Here is an 11,635-nt window from a genome sequence, read left to right on the forward strand (position 1 = left end):
ACATTCCTCCACAGCGTTGTGAAACACTGATCTCCAGTTATCAGAAGCGTTTGGTTGCAGTCGATGCTGTTAAAGGTGGCATAATCAGCTATTAAGTTTAAGGGGCAGTTAGTTTTTCACATGGGTGATATAGGTGTTGGATAACCTTTTTGAATAGATAAAAAAAAAACATATATATATATATATATATATATATGTGATAACTGTATTTTGTGTTTACTCATAACAAACAATTTAGTATGAAAAATACCAAAAAACGGGGACGGGGGCAAATACTTTTTCACATCACTTGTATTTCCCTTGATTTTTCTTGTGTCTCATATTTCATCTCAAGCATGCTCTTCACCCACACGTTTGCCCACTTGGTTAATAAGTGCACTAACAGATGAAATAGCTTTGTTAGGGGCAATATGGTTTGGTGGGGTGGAAATGACGCCACGACGCTGGGACAGTCGTCGTTTGTGAACAATTCACAGAAATCATTTTTACACCGTAAATATTTCAATGGTTTATCATATATTTGAAATGGCAATAACCTCAAGGTTGAATAAACGCCCATTTCCATTTAGTAAACAAAGTACATTCCGGTTGCCGTGGTGAATTTGGAATTTGGATCTCAAAACACTGTAACATTTCTTTTGAAGTTTGTAAGTTGCTTTAGATGAAAGTGTCTGCTAAATGAAGGCATATAAATGACTCGCGTGTGTCGTGTGTGTCTGTTTGAGGGTCTCGGGGACAGTCAGCGTGCAGAGAGGATGATGGGTAATGGCGTAAGAACAACAGACGTACCGGAAGAGATTGTAATCACTGATTGTAATTCTGTGAAAAATAATCAATATCAGCAGGAGCGGTCAAGACGGAGTGACGTTAGAGAGTAGGAGGTGTAAAACTCACGTGGAGGAGAAATAATGATATGTAGAAAGAATGATATGTAGAAAGAATACAAAAGAGCAGGAGTGTTTTCTGTCTCAAAGCCTCTTCCAATCTGTGTTTTTGTTGCAGCGTTACATGTGCTGATGGTTTCTGTGATCTAAACGTGCATTCAGTGACACATTTATAGATGAGATGTTGAGAACACATCGTGCATCAAATGATTGGCATGTGTTTGAACGATAACAGAAGTAAGAAGACAGGTGAATCTCACGAAATTAGCTCATTAGAAATGCTGATCACATGATCAGACAAATACTCCTCCTACTTTCACTCACGTTTCGACAATGGAATAAAGTCCAAATACAACATAATGAGATTACAATTTAAATACGTTTCTCCACATCCGTCTATTAAACACATTAAAGGAATATTCCGGGTTCAATATGAGTGCAGCTCAATCGACGGCATTTGTGGCATAATATTGATCACCACAAAATGTCATTTCGACTCGCCCCTCCTTTTCTTTCAAATACAGTGAGCAAAAATGTGAGACACTTCCAATGCAAGTCAATGGGGCCGATTTTTAGAGGCTTATAATTTACAATAAAGTACTTACATTAATTCTGTTACACTCAGCTGTAAAGCTGTTTAAACACAAATTAAATAAAACGACTGTGATTTACAGCGTTACATCGTCATGGCAACGAGGTTGTAAAATTGGCTCTAACTTCACACAGATGTGGTCAGTGCGTGATTTAACGACAGTAAAATCATGTTAACACACATATTGTTTATGTCTTGTGTCTATACTGTTGAAACAGTGAGTATTTTAATGTTTACAGATTAAACCCCATTGACTTCCATTGTAAGCACGGCTGGACTGGTAATCTGGCATACCGGGCATCCCCTGGGTCCGATCAGGGGCGGACTGGCCATCGGTAGAACCGAGCAGGCCGGTGGGTCGCGATAAGCTAAAATGAGCCGCCGCGATATGCAGAAAAGAACAGCGTCCCGGGCAAATTTCTCGTCCCAGTCCAGCCCTGATTGTAAGTGTCTCATTAAATGTACTTTTGTGGTATTCAACATTATGCCACACATGCTGTATTGAACCCAGAATATTCCTTTAATATCAAATCCACTTTTTGATCCTAAAACAGGCTTCGTTTTTATTATGCATAATATAATGTCTTATTTTTTTCCTTGATGTTTTGTCATGAGATTCACCTTCACATCTACATTTGATTAAGAAATGAGTTGAATTTCAGGGGTGGTAAAACGGCATCTGCTTATCCAGGGCCGGCCCGTGGCACAGGCGACATAGGCGGTTTCCTAGGGCGCAAAATGACAGAGAGGCACCGCACCAGAGTTTTGTTTATTTTTGTTGGAAGTGCGCCCTCTTGTGACGACTCTACCCATATATTGACCACTAGCACTTCACAATTACATTATAATCGGATCCTCATCATATGGGGACAAAATTAGTGATAAAAGAGCCAAATTATCAAATGCACAAGGCAGGATGGCACACTTAATTGATGCAATCTGGCAACCATACATGCGAGTGCACACTTTCTCTCTCCTCTAAAAATATCTCGCCTAGGGCGCCAACAGATCCTGGGCCGGCCCTGTTCTTATGGTTTAATCGTTGCTATGGTGACCGGTTAACTCACCCACAACACTGGTTAGCATCTCACATTCCGCGGCTGAGAGCAAACGGACGTTCTTATTAGACTGAAGGACTGGAAGGTTAATCGTCACTCTTTCTGAACATATTCTGAGCAGTTTTAACTAATTATTATTCATTTTTTACATTTTCTCCAATGTACAACATACAGGGAAAGCGTGTAATTTCTGCACCACCAATCGGAACTGCAAAAATGTTTGTTTCCAAACATGTTTCCTAAACATTCCGCTGAACCCCATCTTCCATTGGTCAGGCAAGCAAGTAGCCCCGCCCCAAACTGACATGTCAAACCCTCAAAGTAATAGACTGCAACTTTGGTGCCGCTAGTTGCGCAGGAATTACTACAGCTTAAAAGTTCTCTACTTCAAATCGTAGCAATGTATTACCATGTGCAACGTTATAATATTCCGTTATTATATACGTATAATATTCTGCAACGTTACGTAGTGTGAGTCTCACCTGGGCACGCTGGGGGGACCGCGGTTAGGCCGGGATGGGACCTGAGGTGGGGGTCCGCTGGAGGGGTCCGGAGAGGCCCCCGGGCGAGAGGGAACTGGCGGTCCACCTGCAGCAGGGGGGCCCGGGGCGGAGCTGCGAGATCCTGGGCGTCCTGGAGGAGGAGCTCGTCTCTGAGGGGTCGGACTGGTGGCGGGAGACCTTACCGGGAAAATACTGAGATATTTAAGTCAACGTATTTACAACCACTTAATCATCAGTGCATGTTTGTAACAATCAAACTAAATGGGTTGGTGTCTGGTAGTGATGACATGAGAGGTTAAGTAGGTCATGGCTCCTGAATATTATGTACAAGGCTGAGGTCATTAATATTAAGTTTGTCCTGGCGTCTGTCTATTAAGTACAAGGCTGAGGTCATTAATATTAAGTTGGTCCTGGCTCCTGACTATTAAGTACGTCCTGTCTCCTGACTATTAATTACAAGGCTGAGGTCATTAATATTAAGTAGGTCCTGGCATCTGACTATTAAGTACGTCCTGTCTCCTGACTATTAATTACAAGGCTGAGGTCATTAATATTAAGTAGGTCCTGGCATCTGACTATTAAGTACGTCCTGTCTCCTGACTATTAATTACAAGGCTGAGGTCATTAATATTAAGTACGTCCTGTCTCCTGACTATTAATTACAAGGCTGAGGTCATTAATATTAAGTTGGTCCTGGCATTTGACTATTAAGTACGTCCTGTCTCCTGACTATTAATTACAAGGCTGAGGTCATTAATATTAAGTTGGTCCTGGCGTCTGACTATTAAGTACGTCCTGTCTCCTGACTATTAATTACAAGGCTGAGGTCATTAATATTAAGTAGGTCCTGGCATTTGACTATTAAGTACGTCCTGTCTCCTGACTATTAATTACAAGGCTGAGGTCATTAATATTAAGTACGTCCTGTCTCCTGACTATTAAGTACAAGGCTGAGGTCATTAATATTAAGTTGGTCCTGGCGTCTGACTATTAAGTACGTCCTGTCTCCTGACTATTAATTACAAGGCTGAGGTCATTAATATTAAGTTGGTCCTGGCGTCTGACTATTAAGTACAAGGCTGATGTCATTAATATTAAGTAGGTCCTGGCTCCTGACTATTAAGTACTTTTGGAGTGGTGGTGGCGTAGTGGCTAAAGCACAGGGCTGTTAATCAGAAGGTCCCAGGTTCTAACCCCACGGCCACCACCATTGTGTCCTTGAGTAAGACACTTAACTCCAGGTTGCTCCGGGGGGATTGTCCCTGTAATAAGTGCACTGTAAGTCACTTTGGATTAAAGCGTCTGCCAAATGCATAAATGTAAATGTAGGTACAAGGCTGATGTCATTAATATTAAGTAGGTCCTGGCTCCTGACTACTAAGAACAAGGCTTAGCTCATTAATATTAAGTAGGTTCTGTTGACATTGCTGGTGAACATTAATGAACTGTCCACTCACACAACATAATTAATATTCACAAGTTCAGCATTAGCTAAAGTAAATTCATGCAGATACACGAGTTTTTAAAGTATTTTGTAAAGCTTTGTGTCTGAACGTACCGTCCCCCTGAGCCCGTACGTTGCACCTGCAGCCAGGAGTCGTCTACAGGTGGCGGCAGCGCCGTGGTGATGGTGGTGGTGCTGATGTCACCGATGATGTTGAGCGCTTCTTTAAGGGCGAAGTACATGCGCAACATCTCATCGCGCCGCTGCGCCTGTTCAGCGGACTCCTCCATCAGTGTGTTCTGATCACCGCACGAGTACAACTGCGCTAACAGCTCCGCATTAATGAACTCTTTCGTCTGAAGAGAGAAGATGTTCATTAACATTAATCAGCGCATATAAAAAAAAGCCCATATATTAATAAAGACACAAAAGACTTTAAATGTTAAATATTAATTTAGTGAAGGGCTTCTTTGTAGACACCTTTAAAGGTGAGTGATAAATTATTACATTGTTAAAAGCAGAAATAAATCAATAAAAACATCAGTCATGCATATTGTTAATCAGACACTTAAACACAAAACTAATCACTATCATATCGGTCATTAAAAAACAATATTGGTCTGTATTTTGCCAGACAAATGTTTACTTTATTACATTTTTGTAAGAGTGGCAAGTATTACTGTATGACAATTGCCACACACACGTTGTGTTTCCATGTTTTATGGGGACTTTCCATAGACATAATGATTTTTATACTGTACAAATTTTATATTCTATCCACTAAACCTAACCCTACCCCTAAACCTAACCCTCACAGAAAACATTCTGCATTTTTACATTTTCAAAAAACATAATTTAGTATGATTTATAAGCGGTTTTCCTCATGGGGACCGACAAAATGTCCCCACAAGGTCAAAAATTTCGGGTTTTACTATCCTTATGGGGACATTTGGTCCCCACAAAGTGATAAATACACACACACACACACACACACACACACACACACACACACACACACACACACACACACACACACACACACACACACACACACACACCTACCAATCAAAAATAATGTTTATATAATTTAAAAGGAAAATGGGGACTGTAGAAGCAAAAAAACCCTGCTACTGCACTGCCGGCTGCAAGACGAGAGAGAGGGCAAGAGCATGCATCCTGGATTTAAAGTAGCTCCCATCAGGTGACACCAATTAACCGGTTGATTGCAGGTGATCTACCAGGGAAACTGCAATGACATACAAATTAGAACACTCAGACACATAACACTCCCACCGTTAAAACATTGCCATAGAATAACCTATGGCAAAGTCAACAAGTACATGAAATAAGCAAACACAAGGACTTACGACCTTGACAAAGCATCTGCCAAAACATTATCCTTCCCACGAATGTGGCAGACTGTAAGGTCATATCGCTGCAAAAACAGGCTCCATAGTGTTTCTCATGCTGTGGAGGAACACTAGGGGATTATGATCAGTGTACACAGTAAGTGAAACACTGGATGGAACATACACATCAAAATGTTTCAGAGCAAGAATAAGGGCCAAAGCTTCCTTTTCAATTGTAGAATAGTGCTTCTGATGGATATCAAATTTCTTTGAAAAATAGCACACAGGATGCTCAACTCCCACTGAATCATCTTGAAGAACCGCACCCACACCAAAATCACTAGCATCCACAGCTAGCTTAAAAGGTCTGTTAAAATCAGGGGCAGCAAGAATAGGAAAACTGCTCAACAATTCCTTCAGATTGTCAAAAGCCACCTGACATAACTCAGTTCAAACAAAAAGAACCTTGGGACTAAGCAGGTTAGTTAAAGGTGTAGCAACAGTGGCAACATTTTTGCAAAAACTCCTATAATATCCTGCCATACCCAAGAAACGTTTTAGTTCCCGCCGAGATGATGGTACAGCAAAGTTCACAATGGCCTCCACTTTTGCTCCTATTGGAGACACATGACCATGGCCAACAACTTTGCCCAAATAAGTTACTGTGGCCTGCCCAAACTCACACTTGGAGAGGTTCAGGGTCAAATTTGCAGCCTTTAACCGTTTGAACACATCCCCAAGCTGGGCCAAATGTTGAGACCAGGTAGAACTATAAATAACCAAATCATCCAGGTAAGCCTCACATCAGTGGGGGCTGCTGGTCTTTCAAAGAGGGGAAGCTCATTTTCGGCCTACATTATAAACGTATTTACCCTATTTTTTGCACTAAATCAATCTTAGGTGTTGATCTGCCCTGCTGTTTAATTCTAATTTTTTCCTCGTAAGGAAGACTTTCAAATGGCTTCGCCAAAATCAGGTCGACAATATTAGCACTGTCTGCCATCGTGCGCAGTTTCACCCATACTACGCTAGCCTAGCCTACTGTATGAATGAATGAATGAACGAACGAACGCTCTAAAACAAAATATATTAAACTTGTGTAAAACTGAAACAAGGAATGTGGTGTATAATTGTGTGAAATGTATTATGCAATTTCGCCAAACAAATATAAAGAAATAGGTTGCAGCAGTTTGTCTTTCGACTACACTTGAGAAATCCGCGATGGGACTGAGCGCGAAATAGCTTCAGTGACTTCTTATAGTACAGATTCGCTGTCAATCAAAAGGAGACGCAGTCTTTCGACAGATCCTCCAATCATCACGCGGAAGCCCGGAGTCCGGGCCAGCCCACTCCTCATTCACCCCCAGAGACGCTGAGCGTCCGTGGGCGGGACATAATTGAGCATTTATCCAATGACCGTCTATTTTCGGAGCACTGAAAAAAACTGTTCAGAGCAGCCCCATTGAAGTCAATGGACGCTCGGCTTCAACAGGGAAATGCACTGACGCTACGGGAATGTATGAGAAGTAAATCGAGTCAGCCGACCTGCTATATGTAATGTAGCTGATTCTGAACGAACTCGTCTTCGAGATGAACGTGTTCTAACGCATTTTTAGTCAATAAATTGTTTACACAATAGTACATATTTGACCATTATTTTTGTTGACATTATAGGGGAAGCTGAGCTTCCCTTGCAGTCTTAAAGAAATCCCCACTGCCTCACATCCTGCAACTCCTTCCAACACCTTATTCACCAGACGCTGGAAAGTGGCAGGTGCATTTCGCATTCCAAATGCCATAACGTTATAATGGCAGAAGTTATCCGGCGTCACAAAAGCAGAGATCTCACGGGCTCGCTGGCTAAGTGGAACCTGCCAGTAGCCTTTTAAAAGATCTAACTTTGAAACAAAAGATGCAGAACCAACTTGGTCAATACAATCATCTGGCCATGGAAGAGGATAGGAGTCAGGCTTAGTGATAGCATTTACCTTACGAAAATCGGTACAAAACCGAAACGAACCATCATGCTTCTCAACTAGTAAACATGGTGAACTCCAAGCACTAAACGTCGGTTCAGCTATGTTATGTTCTAACATATACTCTACCTCTTTGCGCAAAAGCTGGCGTTTAACAGGATTCACCCTGTATGGGTGCTGCTTAATGGGGTTAGCTTGGCCTACATCAATGTCATGCTCTAGCACATTGGTACAAGATGGAACATCAGAAAACAAGGCCAAATTTTGACCAATTAACTGAATAACATCAGAGCGCTCAGAAAGATTTAGATACGACAAATGAATGTCTAAATCAGCAAGAATTTTAGAATTTGGCAATCTACTCTGAGCAAACTCAGAGACAGCAACACTTCCTTCTCCTGTCTCAGTAGATGGAGCATTCAGGGCAGCCAAGGCCTTGACCTCTGTAGACGCAGTTTGGTTACGGTCAAAGTAAGGCTTAAGTAAATTCACATGGCACATTCGGGTTTTCCTTTTACGATCTGGAGTCTTAACCAAGTAGTTACACTCACCAACTTTCCGATCAACAACATACGGACCACTATATTGAGCCTGCAACGCAGAACCCAGTATTGGTAAGAGCACCAGCACTTGGTCTCCTGAACAAAACACACGATGTTTAGCCTTTCGATCATACCAAGTCTTCATCTTCTCCTGAGCTGCTTTCAAATTTTCTTTGGCCAGTTCACAGGCTCTACTAAGCCTACAACGAAAGTTAGACACATAGTCCAAGAGGTTAGTAGGAGTAGAATGCTCAACATCTAACCATTTATCCTTTACCAATTTCAAGGGCCCCCTCAAAGTGTGGCCAAACACAAGTTCAGCTGGACTGAAACCAAGGGACTCCTGAACCACCTCTCTAACTGCGAAGAGGAGTAATGGAACGCCATCATCCCAGTCTCTCTCAAACTCTTTGCAGTAGGTCTTCAGCATAGTCTTGAGAGTTTGATGGAATCTCTCAAGTGCACCTTGGGACTCTGGATGATACGCAGATGAAATGTTATGCTGAATAGACAACTGCTTTAACACCTGGGAGAAAAGGCGAGACATAAAATTAGACCCTTGATCAGACTGAACAACTCTTGGTAGTCCAAACACTGTGAAAAACTTAATAAGGGCTTTGGAAATGGCAGATGCTGTAACCTTGCGCAAAGGAACAGCTTCAGGAAACCTTGTGGCGGCACACATAACTGTGAGAAGATACTGATTACCTGACTTGGTACGGGGAAGAGGTCCAACACAATCAATCAACACATGTTCAAATGGCTCTCCAATGGCAGGAATAGGATGTAATGGAGCTGCAGGAACAGACTGGTTAGGTTTGCCTACAACCTGACAAACATGACATGATCTACAATACTGAGCCACATCGGACCTCACCCCAGGCCAGAAAAAATGCCTTAACACACGATCCAAAGTTTTCCTGACCCCCAAGTGGCCAGACAGACAATGATCATGGGCGAGATACAATATGTCTGATCGATAAACTTCTGGAACCACCACTTGAAACACACTACTCCAGTTATCGTCACATGGTATTTTTGGATCTGTCCACTTTCTCATCAAAACACCATCACCAACAAAATAGCCAGAAGCAGCATTTGATAGTACTTCTTCAGACACTAAATCTTCAAACATGGGTGACAAGGTGGGATCTTGTTTTTGCTCAAGTATTAACTGTTCACGAGATGGAAACATCTTTCCACTCCCTAACAAGTTCATGTCACCTTGGGCCATGAAAGTATCATAAAGTGGCATCACCGATTGACAGCTGGAAGATTTGTCTTCAGCTTGCCTCTTAGCTGACATGGCACGAGTAGTTGCACAAACAGGAACAGTTTCTGGAAATGCCAATTCAAGCTCATCAGGACCATCTGACTTAAGGACAGTAGAGCTTACTTCAGGGACAGCTAGCACTTTCCCACCAGCTAAATCATTCCCTAGAATAAAGGATACACCATTTATGGGAATCTGGGAACAAAGTGCAACAACAACATCCCCAGAGATTAAATCTGATTGGAGATTAATGCTATGTAAAGGCATAGACAGAAATCCTCCACCAAAACCTTTAACAATTACCTCTGAACCTTGAGCTGACTTTTCATTGAAGGGCAAGACATCACGTAAAATCACAGATTGAAAAGCTCCTGTATCTCTCCAGATCTTGATAGCTTGACTATGTTCAGGGTCAGAAGACAGATACACAAAACCGTCCATCAAAAACGATGATGAGCCAGCTAACTCAGCTTCCTTGCATGAAGCATCAGCAACTGAAGATGCCAGAGGAAGGCTTGGCACAGGCCTTACAAATTAAATCCGGAGTGGTGGTGGTGTAGTGGCTAAAGCACAGGGCTGTTAATCAGAAGGTCGTTGGTTTGAACCCCACGGCTACCAACATTGTGCCCTTGAGTAAGGCACTTAACTCCAGGTTGCTCCGGGGGGATTGTCCCTGTAATAAGTGCACTGTAAGTCGCTTTGGATAAAAGCATCTGCCAAATGCATAAATGTAAATGTACAAATGCTACAGTCTTTGCGGATTTCTGTTTCTTACTTAGAACAGGACAATCTGCGATAAGATGGCCTGGTGTCTTACAATAAAAACAAGCCCTTTCTGAAATCAAACCATCATTAGTCATTTTATTGGCAGGTGATGAGGCAAAGGGCACAGACTTTACAAACCGAAACCTATCGTGCTTACTCTGCTCCAGAAACTCAGCTTGTTTGTCACCAAAATGTACCTTATGGGTTAAGACAAACTCATCTGCCAAGATTGCAGCTTGTTCTAAGGTCACTGCCTTCTGCTCATTCAAATAAACAGACACTACATCAGGCAGACAGTTTTTAAATTCCTCAAGCAAAATTAGTCGTCTAAGATGTTCCTTACTTTCCACCTTCTGAGACATACACCACCGATCAAACAGATTCTCTTTCTGTTTTGCAAACTCAACATAAGTGTCGTGAGCAAATTTGGTACCACTTCGAAAACGCTGGCGGTAAGCTTCAGGAACCAGCTGATATGCTTTCAATATAGCTGCTTTAACCTCATCATAATTAGCACTCTTCTCAAGGCTTAGAGCGGAATAAGCTTCCTGAGCTTTACCCACCAAGATACTTTGTAAAAGCAAAGTCCACACAGTCCTAGGCCACTTTGATGTGGTTGCCACCCGTTCAAAATGAGAAACATATCGGTCAACATCCTTCTCTGAAAAAGGAGGAACTAACTTAATGTGTCTACCAACATCAAATGGAGAAACATCGCCTCTTGGAGTTAAAGTAGCAGCTTTTAATTCCAACTCTTTAAGAGACCGTTCGTGTTCAAGATGCATTTGTTTCTCTTTTAGTTTCGCATTAACCTCTAGCTGTTTCTCCTGGAAAGCTAGCTCTCTGAGCCTAAGCTCAATTGCAGCTTCAGACAAAGGAGCAGTCACGGATTGTGGGGAAACCTGCTTAACTTTTAAGACACCATTGTCAACCAAAACACTTCTAATGATTTCCTTCACACTATCCTTCAGTCGCGTCTCACTACTTGTGATGGGAATATCATAATGAGAGGACAACTGCAAAAGTTGATCCTTTGTAAAAACCTCAAGTAACTCTTCTGAAAGTTCCTTTAGGAAGTCTTCTAAAGAAGTCATTACTAAACTCAACACTAACTACACTTTAGTAACACTACTTCCTACACAGAAGTTCAGCCGACACAGGCTTAAAAAAAAAGAAAAAGACAAAAGCAGCAAAAATGCTCTCAAACAAAGCTTTTAAAGCTTTAACTGGAAGTAGAACTAACCCAAGC

General features: G+C 41.9%; 1 protein-coding gene across 5 annotated transcripts in view; it reads right to left on the minus strand.

The window, feature by feature from the left end:
• The window catches only part of LOC127642981 (dynamin-1-like), a 94,068-nt gene that overhangs the window by 8,748 nt on the left and 73,685 nt on the right, over positions 1-11,635 (minus strand). For all 5 annotated transcript variants that reach the window (XR_007970441.1, XR_007970442.1, XR_007970440.1 and 2 more), the window contains 3 exons: positions 4,596-4,837; positions 3,017-3,214; positions 2,544-2,576 (listed from right to left, as the gene is read on the minus strand). Coding sequence is in view for 2 of the 5 variants with exons in the window: in XM_052125479.1 (XP_051981439.1) it covers positions 2,564-2,576; positions 3,017-3,214; positions 4,596-4,837 (453 nt within the window). In the remaining 3 variants the exon portion in view is untranslated. The remainder of the gene's footprint in view (positions 1-2,543; positions 2,577-3,016; positions 3,215-4,595; positions 4,838-11,635) is intronic.

The sequence above is a fragment of the Xyrauchen texanus genome, chromosome 4, assembly GCF_025860055.1.
Source record: "Xyrauchen texanus isolate HMW12.3.18 chromosome 4, RBS_HiC_50CHRs, whole genome shotgun sequence".
Taxonomy (NCBI): domain Eukaryota; kingdom Metazoa; phylum Chordata; class Actinopteri; order Cypriniformes; family Catostomidae; genus Xyrauchen; species Xyrauchen texanus.